The sequence below is a fragment of the Argiope bruennichi genome, chromosome 7 (assembly GCF_947563725.1).
Source record: "Argiope bruennichi chromosome 7, qqArgBrue1.1, whole genome shotgun sequence".
In the NCBI taxonomy this organism is placed as follows: Eukaryota; Metazoa; Arthropoda; class Arachnida; order Araneae; family Araneidae; genus Argiope; species Argiope bruennichi.
In genome coordinates this window covers 26,983,118-27,007,239 of record NC_079157.1, presented here as the reverse complement: position 1 = coordinate 27,007,239, position 24,122 = coordinate 26,983,118, and the positions used below count along the sequence as shown (strand labels likewise).

The following is a 24,122-nucleotide window of genomic DNA, read 5'->3' as shown; positions in this document are numbered from 1 at the left end:
TTTGTGCGGAAGGGAGGGAGAGTCATTAATTGATGAATATGCGCGAAAGTTTTGGGGAGACCATTTCTACTAGTTTACAACAAAATTTAAATTATTACACAAAACTAAGTAATGAGCGAGGAGAAAGCGAATGTTTGACAACTCGTAGAAATAAGATAATAATTGTCCATTTAAGAACTAAGATAATAGGGAATATTGTTTCGAAGAATTTCACTTTACTGCTTTCGGAAAGTTTCGCTCAAGAAACAGTAAGAAAATATAGAAAAATCTCGATAAAATAAGTAATTTTTTGAAAAATAAAAATTTTATTTCTCTTAAAAATTTTTTTGATTAAAAAAAAAATTTCATAGCATTTACTTTTTCCGTACTTTGCATATGGTAAAATAAGAAGGATTAGTTGGTCTAACACAACGAGAATTAATTCACAGTTGTTTTATTAGATGTCATTCGCTTTTATGTTCATGTGACGTTGCGTGGATTCTGGTGCAAAAAATTTCATCTACTATATACTACCAAAGGGGAAGGGAGGAGCCCTCAGATATAATGATGAAAAGCTTTCGAAATGGTTTTAGGTTCTCTCTTCGCTACTGAGTATAATAATGACGCTGAATTAATTACCCTTACTCTGATGAGGATCGTAACTCTTAATGAGGACTGGATACATGATCATGTGGGAGGTATGATGCGTTTATCATAGTTCTTGTTTCAAATTTCTAGGCGATTCGGTCAATCAGATCACCGTAAATCCAAAGCCAAGGAGAGGATAGCTCCTTATAATTACTGTTTATCAACATATTAATAAATTATGCAAGCGCATTCTGTAAGTATTATCCAACAATTACATTTTTAATAATTATTCAATAAAAAAAATGAATTGCTTCCAAAATAATATTTGCAATAATAAAAACTGTTTTAAAAATATGTTTTTGTTCGTGAACAAACAAGAAGAATTTTTTATTGTTATTTTTCCATTTTTAAGTCTTTTGTTTACTAATTCAGTATCGTAAATATTTTGGAATCTTCTCGAATTCACTACCATTTAATATATTGGTCAATACCCTAGTGTATTCATCAGGATATTTTTTTAATTTGATCAATTATTTCATTTTTGATCTGGTTCTAGAATGAAATAAACGATAATAATACTGGAATTGTGTTTAAATAATGCAAGTATAGTTTTTGATATTTTTGAGAAAAATTTAAACGTTGTCAAACTGACACAGATGCGCAAATAATAGCCCAATATGAAAGGGTGTAAATGATTGATTACTTGCGAAAGAACTAAAAAGAGAGAGAAACAAAGCCTTTGGGTGTTCCAAAAGTAATGTCTCGGTTTGAAATTTTAATAACTTTTTTAAGAAATGAAAAAAATATGAAACAAAATGCATAATATTCACAAAATATCAGACTTTCATCAGTGTTATTACAAATGTTCTATATGCCCACTACAATCTACTATTTCTCCTTCACTTTTGCCAAGTTGCTGGTATCAGTGGAATATAATATAATATATTCAGTACTGTTACTATCCTTTCTTTCACGTCATAGAATATAGGTAAGAGAGGTACAAAACAAGGAATTTGACAAATAATTTAGAAAAAATATCATACGGTGAAATGTCTAGAAATCATCGGATTTAATCTGCATTAGTCTGGATGCTATCCACCCTGCTATTGGTGGACAAAAGATCACTTACACTAACCTTAATTAGATTTTGATATTTTATGTTTATATGTAATTTTTCCATGATTTTTCTTGCGCTTCATTAAAAAGTTATTGCGATTTAAAATCGAATTATTCTTTTTGAAATATATCCTTACCTCAAGAATAACATTTGGAGATGAAAATATAACCTTTTGTGAATGACAGTATAAACATTAGATTTAATAATTCTTTACTTATATAAAACAATTTTGAATACTGTTCAGTTTTCCAATTTACATGGCATATTTTGATTTACTTACATTGAAGCTCACGTGACTTTTATCAGTATATATATTTTATTTTACATTGAATTATTTTTAAATAAATTAATTTTATTTAATGCAGTAGTCTCATCAAGAGAATTACCAATCAATCAAAAAAACTATAAACATCAATCCTTAATAAACCGATGGGCATTTACAGTATTTTCATTTGATTGATACTAAATACTTACTTAAAAATAACTATAATCAATGGTTTTAGCCGTCAGAACTTGCCTCAATTTGTTATTTTCCCTGCCTATTTATATTCACGGTGATCTTTGGATATACGTTTTGTAACTTATCGTACGACTTTTAAAAAAATCATCAGAATATGTTTCTGTTCAGAATTAAGAAATATAGAAGATTGTTTTTTCAGCGGTTTCTCCTCCAGAGAGAAAGAAAATTAAACTGTCTGTTTTTAATAATTAAAAACATTTTGTAATCGCTTCAGTCTTCACTTAAGGGGAAGGAAAATTTAAAGTAAAAGGAGGAATAAGGCAGATAAATAAGTGGCTTCTGTGCTTCTTGTTACGGTGTATACTCTGTCCCAAAATTACACTCATGTCCAAAATTAAGGTCACAAAAAGGTTTTTTCAAAGTAATTCTAAATGACGACCAGCAAAATTTAAACAAATTATATTTTCTATATTGTGAAGGACCAGCAACACGATATTAACCTGTGTTGTGGGAAATTTTTTTATTTAGCATTAGTTTTTGAGGAACTACTGAAAGTAGACCGTTTAGAAATCTGGGACTTTTGTCTGAAATTTTGTGAATATTGCATTAAAACAAAAAAATTAACATGCTTGCAGTGAGAATGAGTTCTCATAATCGTTTAGACGATTCATTGAGATGGAGAACCGTCGACAGGCTTGAATTGGGGCAATCTCAAGCGGAGGTGGCTCGGTGATTACAAGTTGTACCGAAAGTGGTATCCAGGTTATAGAATCAATTCCAAACAAGTGGTACTGTAACCAGGAAGGCTGGCCAAGGCCGTCACAGAGCAACGACGCCTGGCCTGCACAGGATCTCTATTTGGCATTAAGCGCACGACGGCATAGGCTGACAACGGCTCCTCAACTTGCTCTTGACCTTGCTGCTGCGTCTGGAATAAGAATTTCCAGACAAACAGTATACAGACGTCTAGCAGAGAGGGCCCTGTATGCCCGGTGACCAGTTGAATGCATCCCTTTGACTGCATCCAACAGAAAAACCCGGTTCTTGTGGGGCCTAATACTGGGCACAGCAAGAATGGGGGCGTGTTCTTTTCAGTGATGAGTCGAGATTTACCACACATTCTTCGAATCTTCATCTGGAGAGGGAGAGGAGCTCGCTATCATCCCTCCTACATAAAAAAAATCGACAGATTTGATGGCAGAGAAATTCTTGTCTGGGATGGCATAATGTTGGGCAGTCGTACACCACTGCATATCTTCGATGCGGGTACTGTCAATGCACATCTCTATAGAGATGAGATCCTTGAAGCCTATGCGAGGTTTTTTCCGGGGTGCTTTTGGACGAGACTTCATATTTATGGACGATAATGCGCGTCCACACAGAGCTCAGATCGTTGATGTTTTTCCTGAGGAAGAGGATATTCGATGTATGGACTGGTCCTCGAGGTCTCCGGATCACAATCCTATTGAACATGCTTGGGATGGTCTCGGAAGAGCCATTGCACAGCATAACTTCCCTCCTAATACCCTCCAAAAGTTAAAAGCTGCGCTTTTGGAAGAATGGGCTTTGTTGCCCCAAACATTTATTGACACTCTCATAAACAGTATGAAAGCTCGTTGTGAAGCCTGTATAGCAGTGCACGGTGGTCACACTCCATATTTGACAGGCTTTTCCCCAGATAAATGCTTTATCTCTGATTCATAATGTAACACTTTTTGATATACCCTGTTTCTCAATTCCCAATTAAAATCGTTTCCATGTTGTTATGTGTCTATGTTCTTTCTTCCATTGTAGTGTACCTCTGTGCCAAATTTTGTGGCAACACAGTGAATAGTTTTCCATTTTTCTCAGATTTTATGTTTATGACCTTAATTTTGGACATGAGTGTATATAGGCACTACTAAAAAATATGTTTTAGCAAAACGGATAGGCGTACAAACATCAATTACAAATATACAATTTGTCTCAAAACTATATAGACACCACTAAAAAATATGTTTTAACAAAATGGATAGGCGTATATGTACCAATTAAAAATTGGACCCTCACTTTATAGACTGCCCTAAAAAACATTTTTTTAGCAAAACGATTAGACATGCTAGAACTAATTACAAATATGTACCTTCAAACCATATGCGACTTGAATTAAATAAAGCATTTAGAAAAAAATAACAATCTGTATTTTAATTATATAACAAAATGGAAGTATTAAAAAGTTTCATGACATTTCAATAAAAGGAGCTCAATTCAGCGTTCTTAATAGTTTTGTCTGAATTTTTCTATATGACATGGTATATACGTTTTCCCGTCGGCATAATTCGGGTTTGTAATATCTCTGGTTCCAAATTGTACCATGCACTTTCAATGGCTAGTTTTACAGATGAATAAATTTTCCTCCATTCTTCTCTCTTTCAGTTTTGGAGCTTGTGGGTCCGTCTATGCGAACTAGACTCAATGGTATCTCCAATGCCGCTTGGACAGCTGGATTATGCATCATGCCCCTCCTCGCCTATCTGTCTAAACATTGGGTGACATTCGGATTGATCACGTCGTCGACCTCGGTACTCATGTTCGGTTACTGGAAGTAAGTATTCGGATATTTCGACAAATTATTAGAACTATTTACAATTCACGTTAATGCACTAATACAAAAGGAACATCAGCTAATCTCTTCTAATTTTATCAATCATCCGTCTACTAATTAAATTTTTTGTCATGATTAGGAACTATAATCTTATTTTAACCAAGGGAGAGTAGTTTCCCAAGACTTTCTCGCATATTCCCTGATACCGACGGTATTTACCTTACCCCTCTCCAGGCCTGCATAGATGTAAAATTCGGACAAAGCCGTCTACTCCACGAGTATTTAGAGTTTTATTTTCAGAATCCTGTACAAGAATGTTTTACACCTGAAAGTATAATGAAGAAAACCCATTATACCATCTGAGCACATTTTTCTTAATTGATAGAAACAATAATTTGAAGCGTGAGTACAAATTTTTAACAAAATTTTGTAAGCAATTTTAATGCATATTAAAGTTTAATTATCTAAATCATTGCATATTTGAGTTACAGTGTTTATATGCGCTTGAATTTACTGATCGATAGATAATTAATCCCAAATGTTTAATGGTATTATCGTCTACGGATGAATGATTTTTACTTTCTCTTACACGAAGCACACACAGAGAAAGTTGTAATCGTAAAAGAATTTGGACTCGAGATTTTAACAAATCACAGCTTTTTTTTATCTCCCTGTGATCAATGAATACATTTTTAGAATTATGTCTTTTTGTTACTCTGTAATTACAGTAATTCAAAAATTGTACAAGCCGGAAAACTATAAGTGGTCTTTTCACCAAATTTAGAGATACTTATCAGATTTTCAGCGATGTCCAATACTTAGAAATTTGTATGTCCTTTGTATATAAAAGAACAAGCAACCACAATAATTGTAAAATATAAATAACTATGTGAATAAAAATTTAATGCGCAGTTACAGCATCTGAAGTGTAGATTTATATAAAAAAGATTTTTAGCAAATTTCGTCAAAATATGGCAATTAATATATTCGTATCCATGCAAATGTGTTAACTCAAAAATTCAATGACTTAGATATATGGAATTTAATTTTTAATCTTGTTACTCAGAATTCTACTTATATTTTAAATATTGGTTGCAATCAGTTGAGAACAAAGGTTCAAAATACATAGTTGATTTTCTTTATTGTACTACGAATGCTCATATGTGGGATTCTGAAAATAAAAATATGAGAACTCGTGGCATTCATGGATTTCCAGTCTATAATTTTTATGATGATTGAAAGAAGATAATATCTTTAGTACGAAACATGGGAGAAAATGCCATGAAACCACTCATCGGTTGTTAAAGCAACAACTTAATAACTCAATAAAATGTCTTTGTTATCACTACATTGAGCTGTAAATCTATTTATACTATATCAAAATTCATTTGCATGTTACTTTCAGCTATATATTTCAGCGAATGGGATTCTAAGCCCACAAAAATCTAAATCTCACCTCCTCTTTTAATACTTGTCCTACAGTATTACTATAATTCCATTTGCAGGTTTCTACCAGAATCCGCAAGGTGGTTGATTTCGCGGGAAAAGTACTCTGAAGCTGCTGTCATATTGAACAGAATAGCAGAAACGAATGGAAAGCCGATTGATCCTGCAGAACTCAGACTCAAAATTAAAGTAAGATTAGAATTTAAGCTGGTTTCTTTTCTTTCGCCGATTTGAATTTACCATTTTGCACTTGAAAAACCAGAATTTTGCATTTTTTTTTCTTTTAATCTATTATGTTTCTAAAATAATTGTTGCATAAAACTTGTTAGTTTAAATATTGTATTTGAACTTGGAATTCACCTGGTACAAATTGATTACTAAGAAAAGAAATTATTTCTTTTAAAACAAAATACGTATATTCAGACTTTTTTTAAGCTATCTATTTGCAATCAAAATTCATTTTTGACCAAAAGACACATTTATTTTTACTGCCTAATTGTAAAGAAAGCTCTTTAAAATGCTTTCATTTTGTTCTCAAGGTTCCATAAGGACAAACAGATACGCTTTAGTAGAATTTAACAGCTTAAAATGAAATTGTATGCGACAAGGAGATATTTTTCAGTTTTAATATAAATTTCTTAATATTAGATGCTTATTTTGATTTTATAGCTTTCAACCTATACGAAACATTGTTTAGGAGTATATTTGTAACAGATTTCTTGTATGAATATTCGTTGCATTGTTGAAAAATTAAGTAATAACCGATAATTCTCAAATACTAACTTTCCATTGCCATAATAATTATTGAGAATAAAAGCATATAGAAAGTAATTTGTCTTCTCAACTTTTTTTTATCAATCTAGAAAAGTAACACCGAATAAATTAATATATATATCTACAAATCAGAAATCAGATGGAAGAAATATTCAAATCAATCGATTCTTGTTAAATGATCGGTGATAACAAGCATAAATTAAAGTAAAAAAACAGTGCAAGAAAAAAGTGCCTAATTAAAGATTAAAAATTAACTAGTACTGAAAAAAATAGAAGAAATAATCTATAAAACTTAAGGACATTGAGAAATTATTTTTCTCCATATTACAAACAAACAAATGTTTAATTTTTAATCTTCAAGAAATGTAAAATGAATCAATCATAATTTTAAGAATTTTTTTTGTATAACTAATTAATTGTTTTATATTAATTGCATTTAAAAATAAAAGAAATTACTTTAAATATTCTTGAAAGAAAAAAATCTCCGAAGATAAGCAGATACTTTATCTAGAGAAAATAATGAACAGAAATATGCTAATACAGCGCAAGATGCAATTCCTTCAGTATTTGAATGAACAAATTTTCAATTGAATGTGTCTCGAGAAAAACAATCTCTTTCCTCTTTCCATTTTCAAAAACATAGCAAAAACCCACTCTCAGTTTCTGGAAGTATTTAGTTTCACATAACAATAAACCGCAGAAAAAAATAAAATCAATTCCGTAGAAAGTTGCGCTACCTTCATTACATAACTCTAGAATATGCATGAGAGGAATATGAATATTTATGAAAGCAAGATGATACGAATTATATTTTTTTCGTTACAGAAGCTAGGTGAAAGAATAAAGAAAGAAAAAAAGATGGATGAAGTGAAGAATACTGCCTCTGACCTCATACGCTATCCTAACTTGCGAAAGAAATTTTTGATTATAACTTTCTGCTGGTAAGATTGATGGCTGATTTTTTGTTTGTATGTGTTTACGTTTGGGATGGATTTTTTGAAACACTTTCGAAAATAGTTATATTTTTGAATATTTGCATTAAATAAGATTGAAAAAAATGTCTATGAAACCAAAATTTGCCATTTAAAAGGGCAAAATATTTTTTAAATTGAAAAAAAGGGCTTTTTTTTTACTTAAAAGAGGTAAATGGTGTCCCAAAATTAACGGGATTTGAATGTGCCATCATTAGTGCAATAAAGTTTTGGCCATCCTATTAAAAAAACCATTGACAGATGATAATTTAGAGTTAGTAAAAGAGCGTTCACTATAGAACAACGTGCTAATGCAAAATTTAAATTAAATTTTTTTAAAAAAAAATTTAATTGTTGTATTTTTATTAAATCATAAAGTAACAGGATAGGGTTATGTATGAAATGATATATAATGCAAATGGTCTCCACGGCTTTGATGGCACATATGCATTCTTTTGTCGAAATTTCCCATGATCATTTTGGATAAATGCGGCTGAATTTCGTTGATGCAGCATTAAATTTCCTCCTTCAATGCCCGCATGCTTGTGCGCTTGTTGGCATAGTCCTTTTACTTCAAATAACCCTACGGAAAGAAATCCAATTCAATTAAATCACACGATCTGGGAGGGGACTCTCAAATTTTCGAACTGTAGCCTTCAGACTGCCATTATTTTTGGAGTATTGTTCAGCACTGGAAACAATTTGTTCTATCGTGTAACACTCCATTTTTACTTACCCTAAATTATCAGCTATCAAATGGTTTTTTAATAGGGTTGCAAATACTTTACTACACGAATGGTAGCAAATTCAAACCTTGCGTTAATTTTGAGATACCCTTTATAAAGCAAAATTCTTCTTGTTAATACTTTATCAAATGATTTGCTTAAAATTTTGCAATCGGCTTAAGAAATATATTATCTAGTTCCTGAACTAAAAGATAAGCTGTACTTTTATCCATTCTTTAAATATTGGAGTTCTACTGATAAATAATACGAAATTTTCAATTTTTTCACATTGTGAAGCAATATAAAAACTTCAAAATATTTCTAAATGAATGGACAAGTTATTATTTAGTTCAGAAAGTGCAGAACATGTTAGGTGCAATATAAAAACTGCAAAATATTTCTAAATGAATAGACAAGTTATTATCTAGTTCAGAAAGTGCAGAACATGAGAAATTATTATACTAAATTTGAACAAAAATTAAACTTTGTATGCATTAAAATTTAATTTATGAGGTTTCTCGTAAGAAAACTCTATCAAATATTAAAATATGAGAAAATAGCATCTGTAGCCAATACAAGTATAAAAAACAGCTTAACTTCCCAAGAAATGGATTAAGAAACAAAATTCTAACCGTTTTATAAAGAAATTTATGCAAACTTTAAGAATATTAAATGGAAAAAAAAGTCATAATTTTGCACACAAAAAAATCGACTTTTCAACATAGTCCTTAACATACCTTAAGATGGTTTGTTATTGATTTCACATTTATTTCACAATGATCTTGTGCTTTGTGAAACCCATTGGCTTGTACCCATGGGCTTGTACTTATTTTTACTTACTCTCATAATACGAAATATATAAAGAGTAATTAGTATAATCATCAAAAACTCCTAACGCGGAATTTCGATGACTCTAATCCACTATTCAGTAATTCCTGAGTATTCAATAATTCCTGAAAAACTTAATTTTAAAATAATATCTCTTCGTCTGTGAGCACCATAATTTAAAAACGCTTTGAGCCAAATGGATTTCATCTGGCATGTGGTTTTAGCATCAAATGTATAGATTTCAATCAGATTTTCAATAGAATCCATTTTTATGAAGTTAGTCTGTCAGTCTTATTCGGTTAATTACTATAACTATAAAACGCGAACAGCTAAGTAGATAAACTTTAGTACATAGTTTCAGTAATTAAAGTTTATATTTGTATCAAGTTTTGAACTAACTCCGTCGAAGAGGTATCCTTATGTACATGTGTATGCATGCAAATATGATTATTCAAAACTGAAAGACTTAGATAAATAAAATTTTGTGTGTACCTTTGTTTCAAAAATCGTAGTTTTGTGCCACATTTTGGTTTCAGTCGGTCGAAAATTAGACGTCTAATACTCATACTAAAAGGGTGGTTTTTTTTTTTTTTTTCTTTTTTTACTATCTACGAAACACAGAACTCTCATGAAGAAATTCTGAAAATAAAAACTTGAGCACTCGCTGTATTCTTTGTTTTTCCCAATATTCATTAATTTTTGTGGATAGTGGAGGGGAGGGATTACACCTTTATTAGAGAATGTTCGAGAAATTATCATGGAAATTATTCCTATTCGTGTCCTTTTTTTCGGGTCTTTATTTTCAGTTAGACAATTAAGTGATTAACTTTCAAAAACTGATATATTTCAAAATCTTTAACAGATCTGTCACAAAAAAAATTTACAAAATGTTTAATTAAAGTAATAAACATATGTCAAATACATCTATCTAGGTTTTTTTGGTTATCCTTTTTACATAAACATGGATGGATATACAAACTTCTCGTCATCCAAAATTTGATAAATTTCGATAACTTTGGTATAAAAACTACATATTAAATTATATTTATCGAGCTTGGTGCGATTTATAGTATCATGTTCGAATTTAGAAACGCTTTATCTGGACTCAAGGAGGTTTAAAACCGTAAACGTTAATCAGTCCGTCGACACTTTTGATGATAACAATACTCTTTTACAATACTTTTTTGTTTAATTCATACGTTATACAAGAAAAAATAAAGTAACACAGTATATTTCTGTCAGTTCTCAGCCCTCGTCGGTCTGATATTGTAAATTCTCATAAACAGAATTCTCCACGCCTTTGCACATGCGTCAAAAGGCGTTTCTTTCTCAAATGAAGGGTGAGGTGAAAGATGAAGGAGAAGATGTGTGTTTATATTTAGCAATAAAATAAACTCGGATCATTTGCAGAATTAAGAGGTGTGATAACCACGGATAAGTATCAACATTGCCGAAAAAAATGACACAAATTTACAATACTTTGGGATAATTTTTATTTACATTAAGAAAAGTTCGACTTAATAAGAAGTGATTCATGGAATATGTGACAGGAATAATTAATTTCCCGGTTTCTACTTCTCAATTACAATATTTAATACTATATAAAATATTCTTATTGACATTCCTGAAAGCTTTATTGCCATTTGAACCATCCATATGAATGCACAAGTCTAAAATTATGATAAAATAAAGCGGTCCTGAATAAAACTGAAAGAAAATTTAACGAAAATGCATCTAACGAGATAAAAAAAATCAGAGCTTTATAAAGAATTACAGAATTGCAGTCATCTGACTGCACATCACCTCTTTACAAAGTAAAAGCTTTCAAAAGTGTTACTCTCGGAATCCTAAAATAAAAAGAGAAAGGCGCTTTTTGCTTGTTAACAAATGTAACAGTCGACTTTAATTTCATCAAAATTCTGAAGAGATGAAAGATAGAGAAGGAAATGTCTACTTTTTTAATATATTTAACTCAAATTTCAAATTAAAACAAAATGATACGTATCCAAAAGCAAGAAAAAATGGTAGTTGTAAGCAAAATGTGCCTAACAAGAAACACTAAAAATGTGTACCTCTTTCTCATTGCGTTTCTTCCCTTCTGTGAAGTAAAATCATCCAAATGTGATAGGGCCAATTTTCTGAGCTAGGCAGTACACTCCAACCTTCAAATTAATGAGCAAACGAGAAATCCAGATTATTCCAGTTGTCCCAAAGTTTTTTTTTTCTGTGGTCAAGTACAATCACAAAATGAAATCATAAAAAAATGAAAGTTAATAACTTTGACATTCAGGCAGAAAGAAAAACTTGGGGATCCAGTTATGTCTTCCTTTTGTTTTTAAGTGTACATTCATAGCTAAAAAATGTGACCTTGAATTGCTGTTTATAGCTAAGAGGTGAATAAATATTTAGTGGTTTGGATTTTTCCCAGACACGCATCAGCACTAAGAGCAAAGGTTATCACCTGTCATTGCTCCTCCCCTTATTATTAATTAATTCTATTAGATTCGTGCTCTTTCTTTTTACATGTATGAAATCGAACATATACTTAAAGGTTAGAGTTGATTAAATTTAATTGGGTAACAACATTGAAATAATTTAAATGTTAGTTTATTACAATCTCTTTCCGTTGCAATAATTATTTTTATGGGTTTTTTTATATTTCTTTTATTTATTAAAACTTTTTACAGTTTATTTATAATTAAACTTTATATATTAAAATGATAACTGTCAAGCTTTTTCAACTTACAATCGAGTTCCGCTCTGATTGAAAAGCTTGATTAAAATTCATCCAAGAGACTAAATTTAAATTCTTCAACAATATTTTTATTTAAACGCATAAAAAATTTATATATAAAAATGGGTGTTTCGTTTTATGTTTTTTTTATACAAATCTACAGTTTTTATTGAAATTTGATGAACGTGTGAAATTCGTCACATCTTTTCTTCAAGACATGATGCTCACTGCCAACATTTTTAAATCCAAAAATTAATTAAAAATTAACCAAGCTTTTTTTTTCAGTAACAGTATTCGAAATAATATCTCAAAAAAATTCTTTTTACACTATCTTAAAACTCAAAAAATTATCTTTTCAATGATACCAATGTCAGTTTCTTATAATAAGTTTTCTGATTTTAATAACTTTTTAATTTAATTTAATACACCAACTGTAAGAATGTTTTTTATAGATATGATGCAATTCAAAATAAATTCATCGTTTCACCAAACCGTTCAATCACATGATTATCAGTTTTAAAAATTAAGATAAAAAAAAACTTTTTTTTATTAACTCTGAAGTAGATTTTTCAGTAATACTTTTATTTCGTACAATGAAAATTTTTTATTCTGCACGTCTAGAAATTGCTAACAGTCTGTTTTCATTAAATTTATATTTTTCAACCTTATCACGTAACAAGGTGAAATTAAAATAAATGCCTTCCATATTAATAGCTAAGTACCAAGGAAAGTCAATATTTTGGGCTAATGAGTTAGTCGTCAAAGACGTTAGAATTTTATAAAACTCAATAGGGATTCAAAAATAGTACTTTAAAATTCTCTTTTATAATGCAATGAACCAAGCTGAGATTTCATTTCTTAGAGTTCTTTTTAATCTGGTTCTAACTAGGAAACGAACTTATTATAACCAATACTCTAACATCTGCAAAGGGACCGGATAGAATGTGTATACGGGCCGTATTTTTATCATCACTGGCATAGCTATAAAATTCGACAAGAGAGAAATATTTATTTTAAGATTACATCAATTTAATACTAGTGATAGAAATATACATCTACCTGCAAGAATAATTAAGAAAATATTCTTACTTAAAATCTGTTAAGAAAGTGTACGATTAAAAGTTCAACAGAATGACTAACTACGCTTTATCGCTGTATTTTCCCAGAAAGCAAGAAAACACAACCAAAGCACTTGCAAAAAGTAAAAGGAAAAAGGAAAAAAAAAAAAAAAACAGAATTTGCAAAAATCAATAACACACAATCAGGAAATTGATATTAAACAATGTATACGCCTCCACTTTTATAGCTTTCGAGACTGGACATCGAAATACTTAGAAGGTTCCTGTATTTTGACTCCCCTAATAGAGATATTGCCAAGATTCTTGCATAAGCGAAAACCTTCAACTCGCCAAATTTGCCGTCAAGGTCGGCATCTTTAACCCGGAGCACATTCAACATGCATTAGAGCTGTCTGTAAAACCGTTTTCCTTACTACAAGACTAATTGCGCAGGGAAGCATTGTCACAAATTTGTAAATGCAATATCTAAAATTTCTCAAATATAATACATATATTATAAAGATACTTTTTGTAAAAAATGGTCATTGTTTTACTGTTTCATAGGGTTATATATATATTTAGTTTCTTAATAATTACTGCTTCCTCTTTTTATTAATTCATTTAAATAAATGTATTATCTATTATCACTTTTATTATATTTTGGATTTTTTTAGAGCTCAAAATTATGATTTTACGCAAAAGTAATGATTTAAGGATAAACATTTAAATTTGTTGCAATTATATTAATCATTTTAATAGAATTATTAAACACCAATTATTAAAGTTTGATTTAAAAGGCACCATACTTCCATTAGCTACAAATTCAGCTACGAATCACATGTGAGCTGCATAGCCTGAAGCAAATATGTTAGTGCGAAACAAATATAATTCTAATGACAATTTCAACAAATATAGTGAGAAATCGCATTTGATTCACACGAAAGTCAACGCTTTAATATTTAAACGCATTTTGAGAACATAATAATATCTATGTTCTAAATTACCTTTACCTTTCTTTTTTTATTAAAAAACCTGGTTTTATATAAACTCTCTTTTGATTATTATGTACACTCGAATTATTTTTATGAAAATTAGCTGCCTTTGGCAACTAGCTGGTAATACGGAAATATTTGATGCATTTAATTTGTATTAAATCTTTAATGCATGATTTTGATGCTCATGATTCTTTCAGAAAGGTATTTTTAAACAAAAAATTCCGATAGTCATTAGAGCAACTTTAATTTAATAAACTTATCAAATTATTATTATCTTATTTATTGTGTGTATGAGTTTTCTTATTGGCTATGCCATAGATAATTTTAATATTGGCTGTGCCATTATTAAAATGCCACTTAAAATGTAACTGTCTAGCTAATAATCTACTTTCTAACTTCACGTTGTGTTTCATCGGAATACAGCTTAATTTTCTTATGCTGCATATAAACTGCACTTATAATACAGAGTATTTTTCTTTAATTTGTAACAAAAATCATGTGATTAAAAAGTTTGATGAAACAATGAAAACGTTGTGAATTTAATTGCAAAAATGAAATTCGTTGTTAAAAATTATGCAAAAGAATATATTTTTTAATTTGGCTAAATTCAGAAAAAATTACTAGCCCAATAAATTTGTCTTACTGATTTTTTTTAATTTTTAAAAAAATTACTTATTATTTTTAAGTAATTTCTTGATTTGTAACTGAAAAACTACAGTTAATTAAAAATTAAAACTACGTTTAATTTTTATTTAATTACTATTCGAATTGAACCTTTTAAAAATAACTACTAAGTTCACATTCCAACTTTCCAAACTATATTTGTTCTAAATTAGGCAGGTTTTGATCCAAAGGTCTGTCCTGTAAAAAGTTACATTTGTTTTAATACGATTTTGTATATCAATTTTGCAATTTATAGGAGTAACGCAAACCTCTAAAAATTATTTTGTTAAAGACGACTTTTGGAATATTTCCATTCATTAGCATAATTCCATGGTGAAGTATGTGAATCAATCATTCATATCGTTTTAATAAAAAAGACATCCATTTCTGTTTAAAGGGTGGCGGATATGTTTGCCTACTACGGCCTACAAATCAACGTTCCTAATTTGGGTGGAAATCCATTCATTAACTTCTTCATCCTATCTGTCGTGGAGGTTCCAGGACTTCTCTGCAGCTGGTTCTTCATGGAGAAGTATGGAAGAAGATGGTCTTCTGTATCATTCTTAATTCTGACCGGATCATCCTGTCTCTTGGTTGCCATCGTACCAGAAGGTAATTTGTAATTTTCTTTAAAAATATGCAAAGGCCGTATCAAGATAACTATAAGCAGCATTCATTTGTCCATAAATAGATTAAATAGAAATTTTCAAAAGCCAAATTAACTTAATGAGGCATAATTCAATTGAAAAATTAGCCAATTTATCAAAAGCATGGATATTTTTAACTCTTTGATAAGTTCGGATTATGTTCACAAGATCGTTAGTCTGTGAAGACAAGGATCTTTATAATAGAATAGTTTGTGACTTAAGAAAAGTTAAGTCAATCAAGAAAGTCAAAAAAATTACAGTGAACATTTCTCCTATCTTTGAAATGTTATCTAGTTGAAAAGTAATCAGTTTACGCCATTATACAACTAACGTTTGTAACGCATAAAAGGTACTTGGGAAACAGGAAATTAGACTTCAAACTGTTCGATCATTGCTCTATGTAAATAAATGTAAATGAATCAAGAGCCATACATCATTTGAACATCTATCAAAATTTTAAAATTGTCAGAAGTTTTTTAATTTCTCCAAAATTAGGATAGTTTTTAATGGTAGAATTGAAGAGATTATACGAAGATCTACTTATAGATTACGGTAAGAAATGTTTTCTTGTTTTTTTTGCAAAATCCTAGAGTTGAAGTATCTTTTAATTTTGAAATTCTTTCTTTGTTTGAGTTTGAAATTGATTGGCATTTTATAAAACTCAGTTATTTACCTTCATTTATTAATTGACATGAGGACAGAAAATATTTTATTTGATATACATATCTTGTGGTAATTATATCACGAAAATTGATCCGACGGATAACTTTTAATTGAGTTATATTTTTCTTTTGCAGGTATTCCTTACGTAGCTATCGTGTGCTCTCTCATTGGCAAATTCGGTGCCTCTGCTGCGTTCATGGCAGTCTACCAGCAAAGTTCTGAACTCTATCCTACTACAGTGAGATCCATAGGAATGGGTATGAGCGGCACTTTTGCAGGAGTAGCGAACATTATTGTTCCCTATGTGGTGTTCCTGGTGAGTAACTTTGTCTTTTTTGCAAAAATCAGAAAAGAAATTCCATCATTTAATTTTACTTGAATTCAATAAGTAATGTGATGTTTTTAATGCATAGATGTTAAATAAATAAAAATTCATTTTCATACGTCATCCTCACCAACAGTGGTTAGACTGTTGGAACTACAGAACAAAATCCAATTCTTAAAATGTTTGGAAACCTTATTTTCTCATTTATTTTGTTTGTAGTATACCCATACCCCATTGCAATGCATTAATCATTTTTAAATTCTGTTCCAGGCTTTTTTATATATTCATGGCAATATTACTGGGAACTGTAGCCAAAATAACTGAAAGTAATACTCTAATGAGACCAAGGAGATATTTGAAGATAGTTCCACCTGACCAACGTCTGTCGGTCCAAAATTATAATTCAAATCTTTTACAAAAAAAAAAAAAAAAAAAAAAAAAAAACTTAATAACAAATAGTATGTCGAAGTATAACATTGTTTGGAAGCTAATTAATATTTAACATGACCTCAGATAAGACATAAAGGTTTGAATGTCTAAGTTCTAGAGAGTGATTTTTATGTTTGAAGATAATTAAAAAATTCTTTTTGACAAAGAGCCCAAACTGCTAAATTTCATATTCCTTATCTCACATTGTTGAGAAATTTCATGACAAATCAATCAGACATTAATCATTAGACAGAATCATTAAAATTAAAACATCGTCAACTAAAATCAAGCACAATAAATTGCCAACAAATGAAGCCATAATACAACCATCTTGCTGGAATTCTTTTTGATGATACCCGCAACATAGAGTTTGGCATAATCTAAAAATAGCCAAATAAAGCGAGAACTGTAAATATTCACAAATACCAACTTTTGCATATGAAAAATCAGGAGAGAATAATAACACTCAACATTCAGAAAAAAAAATGTACATCTGCGAAAACTGAATTATTCTTTTCAATGATTCTTATATAAAGAATTTTAATTTTAATAAGCATTTAACTCATACTGCATTTAGAAGCTATGTGCACGTTGGCTTCTTTATGTCATGAAACATCAAAATTACAGGTCTGTGATCTCTCTTAAAATTTGAATTTCAATACGAAAGCGAAAACGCTTTAAGATTTAATTGCATGTCTGTTGAATTGCAAGATACTCAAGAACACAATAGAACAATGTGTGTTCGAATTACTTCATAAAATATTTAGGATATCAAAGATGTTTTGGCTACAAATGCATTTAAAAAATAAATTAACTACAATAAGACAATAAACGTAAAGCTAGGAGAACAAAGACAAAATCTTATAAGTCAAATTATATAATAGGAAGAAGCAGCAGTATTTAGAAATATACTATAATATGTCATGACTTCTTGTACTAAAACTCCTTGCACTAAAGTATGCCAATGTGTGGTAATACCGTCAATGAGATGTTAAGATATAAAATGGTTGCTAATGTAATGCACTTTGAAATTAAAATATCCGACTACGTTTGGTAAACTTTTTTTTAATCTAATGATATTTGAAGCAATACTTTTCTATTTTCAAATGACATTTAAGCAAAAAATTTCAGATAAGGTACAAAAGTATTTTATAATTTAATTTTTTTTTAAATATCTCCAAAAACTTTGTCCCAAATTTGACCTTTTTATCAAAACTCTAATTCAAAAACAGATGACTAGAATGATATATTCAATATGCTTATGTAATCATTAATGCATTGGCTAGGAACCGAAACAAAAATTTAGGGATAACTCAAAATTCTTGCAAATTAAAGAGTTTTAGTGTAAAGTCAGATTGATTTTTTTATCTTTTTTGCAAAGCTTAAAAAAGGCATAACTTTTCAACGGTTCTTCAAACGGATTCATATTTTGATCCACCCTTGGATAGCATTATAAACTAAATGTATATCAAATTTCAGGCTGAATTGCTAATAGTATTTTAGCAATCGTGTTTGAAAAATGAAATGTTTAGTAAATTCCACACTTTGAGAAAAATGGGCTTCAACTTTTTTTTAAGTTCTAAATAAATTAAAGAAAAATATTTTTAATTTCTTAGATTATAAGTTATTTTTTTTAAATAATACTTCTTTTTCTTTTAATTTCGATTTCAGGAAAAAAATTGTTTTTTTTCTATTGTAATAAATATGTATTTTGATCTGTTATGGAGCTGGTAATAAATTTTGATAATTCTTCAGTTTCTTAACTTGGAAAATGCGTCTTAACAAGGCTGTTATTAAATAACGTTTGCCTTAAGTACGATTTAAATGCGTTCACACGTTTATGGTCAGAAATTACAGCATCAGTGAAGAATCAAGCTATTTAGTGATACAGAATTATCTAAATTTGCAGCATTGCTATCAAAAACAAAAAAAAACATTCTTCCTGAAAATATACCAAAGTAATATCTAGTATATGGTAAAAAAATGACAGGAAAAAAACAATAACTTTTAATAGCCTAAATAAAAGTAACGAAAAATACTTATTTATATTATTGCTTATAGTTCGATTTTCAGCTGCTAAATTCCTTTAAATTGTCTGATTTCATTTCTAATTATCATAGACAAAAAATAAAAACGGTTTTTTAAATGTTAAAACATTTAAAAAATTGTGATTTTCGGTCAAATATAGGTTTTCAAATTAGGCCAGCCTTGAAACTTGCCTATCATTACTACAAGATTAAAAACCTGTTAACCTTAAGAACCCTGTTTTCTTAAATAAATATGCAAGAAATAAAAAGCGTTTCCATAACTTAATTTATTACTAAAAATAGAGGTCTCTAAAGTTACAGGCTTATGCTTGCATACACGCTAGAACTTATGTTTAATATTATGTCCATTATTACATTATTATATTGTTTGCCAATGGATTCTAAAACTCTCCACCCTTCTGAGCATGCGTTAGGATGGTTTTAATTCGTCAAAATAGGGATGAGAGGAAAGATGAAAGAAGGAGTTGTTTACTTTTAACAATAAAATAAACTCAGATTACTTTTCGTTAAATATTTCGTTAAAAATTTTCGTTAAATAATGAACCTTCTTCAATGGAGATTGATTTTATATAATAATTGAATTTATATGATTCTAAATAATATCAATATTTGAAACTGTATCACAAATTTGAAAATTTAATTATCTGATTTTTCCTAACAAAATGCAAAAATTTTGATACTTACCCTATTTATTTTGCATTCCACAGCTATTGAATCAGAGACTCCATAAGTAGCTATGATTTCGTTTCGTTTTCGAAACTAATCCGGTTCATTAATATTTAAAGCAATTTATAAAAAAAATTTTAAAAAGATAGAATTGTATTCCATTGAATTTTTTTTCCCATTCTGAACAATTTTTTGGCATTTATCTTTTGTTGCCATTCTAAGAAAATTAAACTTATCTTGAACGAAGATAACATTATAAATAAAAATATTAGAACTTTGCGAAATCGTTTGCACTTTATGCTAATTGTTCACAGATTCAATAAAATATACAATTAATACTACAGTTAAATAAAATCGTCTGCGTTAATGCTAAGCAATCATTAAAATCAATAAAATACGTGATTGGTACTACAATTTTCAAAATCTGATTGCAAATTAGGCTAATTGTTCATTAGATTCAATAATATATCCAAATGATTTATCTTCTAACATTTGTTTCATTGTTTGATTTCAGGCTGTTATTGGAAAGCATATACCTTTCCTTATCATAGGTCTCATCAATTTCTTAGCCGGAATTTCTGCAATACTCCTGCCTGAGACGCTGAATGAAATTCTTCCACAAACTATTCAAGATGCTGAGCGTTTCGGAAAGGATCAGCAATGTTTCTCATGTAGCTCGTAAGTATAGTATAATATTTTAAAATCTGGTTTAAATCCTTAATTTATTGCCATCTGGTATTCAATTTGAGCAAAATTTAATTCAAAATTTAATATATTTATAATAATGAATTCTGAAATGTGTTAACAAGCAAAAATATTTTTGTATAAACATAGAAAATATTTTTTAACATATATCTGGAAATTTTAACAGAATTATAAAAGCCTACGGGATGCAGATTTTTTTAAAGAAACTAAGCTCCACTAATATCATTAAAAAATTCTTTATCATTTCTTAAAAATTAAAAATATATTATAAATGAAATAAAAATTCCAGTTTGCTCTGAGCATTTCTATCGGCACTTTACACTTCTGCGATTTCATTTTAACTTCCGTATACCAAATAAAACATTATCATTGGTTTCCGTGATTTAAAATATACTTTTAAAAAATCTTATCAATATTTCATCAAATATTAATAATATTTTCTTTTCTTTAAAATAATAAACTAAAGGATGAAATAAAAAATAAAAATTTTAAAAAATTGAAATCTGTTATCTCAAATTTCAAGTTATTATGTGAGAACATTATTTTTTGACCAGTTTAAACTGGTTTGAAACCATCACGTGACTACCAAATTACGCATGCGTCGATATTTAGAAATTCATTTTAACTTCCGTAGACCAAGCAAATTATTATTATTAGATTTCATTTTAATTACCGTATATCAATCTAAAATTTATCGTTGGTTTCCGAGATTTAAAATATACTTTTAAAAAAATCTTTTTAATATTTCATCCAATTTTAATAATATTTTTCTTTTCTTAAAATAATAAACTAAATTATGAAAGAAAAAATTAAAAATTAAAAAAAAAATCTGCTACCTCAAATTTCAAGTTATCATGTGAGAACATTATTTTTTGAACTAGTTTAAACCGATTTCAAACCATCACGTGACTATCAAATTACGCATTCGTCGATATTTAGAAAAACGTTGGGACTTTTTTCGTATCAAAATCGTTCGAGCTCCATTGGCAATATATCAGTTTATAAACAAAAACATATTAAAATTTGGAATTTGATGAAAATTATAATGAATAACCTTAATTGATTTTCCATAATTTTAATTGTATTCATATATTAAAGTATTTCATTATATAATTCATATGGAAGTTGCAATATCGGTCTTCTACGTTTTACAAAAAACTAATAATATGAGAAAGAAAATTTTAAGTAGAAAATAATATTTGTTAGAGAGAGATACAATAAATAATAAAGTGAGCCTTATAATCTTATAATAACCTAACTAGGTCAGGAGACAATTATTTTTTAACTGCAAATACGGAAAAATATTTTTCTTTTTTCTTTCTATACAAAGTATAGAGAAAATATTGTAATCATCAAAAAATTCGAACTCTAGATTTTGTCGAATCTTCACATTTTGCACCTCCCTGTGTTCGAAAAAAAACGCCTTTCTGGAAGATGTCAAACCATCTGTCTGTGTAAAAGATATTTCAAAAGCAATTTGATTTAGATTGAATTCGGTGTACGATCTTTACACCATATTTGCAGATATCTATCAAATTTTGAGCGAACTTCGTTCAGAGGAAGTCTGTCTGGTTACCTGAATATAAAGACCCCGGGGGGCACCTCGAAATGAGGATGAGAGGCTTCCGGCGTGGTGGTTGGATCTCGCCACCCTGGAGGGTACATTAATAGGTGGGCGATCTGGCTCCTCCCATCGATGACGGGACGTACTTCCTTCGGGGAGGGTTGTACCGTGGCCGGTGACGGCCCTTAGGACTCAACCACAGTTCCCGCCAATGTTGCTGTTGCGGCGGTCCGGTCATTCAGTTTTTATGGTTTAAATCCGTGTGCCTTCGGGCGGGTCGGAGAGTTAGATGTTTGACTTACCTGAATATAAGCTAACATGATAGCTGTAAAACGAAAAGATCTAGATAGACAAAACTGGGTACACAGATTTTACATCTATAGTATAGACACTTATCAAGTTTTGAGCCAATCCAAAAAGGATTGACCGATTGTCTGTCTGCAATTTCAGAAACATGTAAACGCGATAATCCAAAAAGGCAGTGACTTAAATTGTATAGAATTTATTATGATATTTTGTGACTGCAAGTATAATTTTGTATAAAATTTTTATTTCAATCGGTTGAGAAAAACGCGTCGAAAATATAAATTCAATTTTAAGATTCTATTAATTACCAAATAAACACGATTCTGTAAAAATGATAAATTCACGCCAAGGGATAATACATCATAACTGTTGTATATCAGTACAAGGCATTCTCTGAGATAACACCTTTATTTGTGAGTATGCGAGAAAGCTTTGAGGAGACCATATCCGCTGCTTTTTGTTATTATTATTCGAGTGAAATTTTTAAAATTCCGTTTAAGTATTGGTGATATAGAAAAGAATAAATAATAATGATTTCAATATCAATATGTTTTTTTGAAAAAAATTAACTTTATCGAAATAAACAGAGTGCCTAAAACTTCTATATATCTTCCTTTGATAAATCTGTCTTTTCCATGAATCAAAATTCGTAGGCCAAAAAAATTCAATACTATTTTAGAAGTTTTGCTTACGATTTCAAATAATATCATTATGCTCAATTATCAAAAAAAAGAGAGTTTAAATTAAATTTTAAAAATAAAAAAAGTATTTTTTGTGGGGGGAGGTTAGTTTTTTTCAAACATTAAATAATAATCTTCGAAAGCTTACCAGTCAGGAGAAATTGTGTTCATATTTAATTATTGAGATAAAATGTTAATTCCAAATTAAATTTAACAAACAATTTTCAACAAAGTTGATGTTTTTCAAAAAATAATGCAGATATCGATTTGAAACTTTTATTAGTTTTTTCCCTTCTTATATTTGCACATATTTAAGTGGAATTTCTTTTGAAATTCCACTTAAATTTCGCCCAAATTATAAAAGATGAAAAATATTTTCTAAATTTGCACTTTTATTTAAAATTTATTCCTGACTTAATTAGACTATCATAACATTCTACAATTCATTTTCTAATTCGTTCTAATAAATTTTTTCATCCAAGATTTTTAGCTTTTTATTTAAACGTAACTTATTTTAGTTTCAACCCCTTATCCAGTAACATATCTGGATGCTAATTTAGTGAATAGCCAATTCAAAAACTTTAACTATAAAATTGTTGTTAGGCATTTTCCCAGGTTTCGATACTTTTCATAACTATTATATGGAACTATTATTTAAACTTTTCTAACTATAATCAATTTTTCTTTAAAATTCTTTCACTTTTTTCCATTTCCTACAGGGTTTTTTTCATATTGAATCTGTTGATTTATTTAATTTTTATCATAAGCATACAAAATTTATTAATTTTCAAAAATAATATATTTTCTTATGCGTAATAGTCATCATATAACTCTCTTTTTTTCCCCTCCCCTAGGAGACGGTTATCTTCTGATTCGTTACACGAAGAGCAGTCCCCGAAATTGTTAAATGACAGTTGATAAGAATGTGTCATCTCCACTGAAGAAGTTCACGAATTCTCAGCTTTTTGCATGAATATCTTGTTATTGTTTATAATGTTTAAACTGAAGCATGTGTAATTCTGTATCTACTTAATTTAGATTTTGTTCATTTTCTTTTCAGTCTCAAACGCACATGCCTGTTTGTTTTATTCATTCGTGCTGCCATCTATCGCATGTATATGTAACTTTTTAGACATAAGGATGAAATAAACTGTAATATTTTTTTTT

The 24,122-nt window shown here is 29.4% G+C and overlaps 1 protein-coding gene across 1 annotated transcript in view; it reads left to right on the top strand.

Annotated features, from left to right (window-relative positions):
• LOC129976750 (carcinine transporter-like) overlaps positions 1 to 24,122 on the top strand; it is a 53,231-nt gene extending 29,109 nt beyond the window's left edge. Inside the window, exons 4-10 of the mRNA XM_056090481.1 lie at positions 4,560 to 4,728; positions 6,234 to 6,363; positions 7,774 to 7,889; positions 15,320 to 15,534; positions 16,367 to 16,548; positions 20,215 to 20,378; positions 23,810 to 24,122. Coding sequence (XP_055946456.1) covers positions 4,560 to 4,728; positions 6,234 to 6,363; positions 7,774 to 7,889; positions 15,320 to 15,534; positions 16,367 to 16,548; positions 20,215 to 20,378; positions 23,810 to 23,873 — 1,040 coding nt within the window. The 3' untranslated portion in view covers positions 23,874 to 24,122. The remainder of the gene's footprint in view (positions 1 to 4,559; positions 4,729 to 6,233; positions 6,364 to 7,773; positions 7,890 to 15,319; positions 15,535 to 16,366; positions 16,549 to 20,214; positions 20,379 to 23,809) is intronic.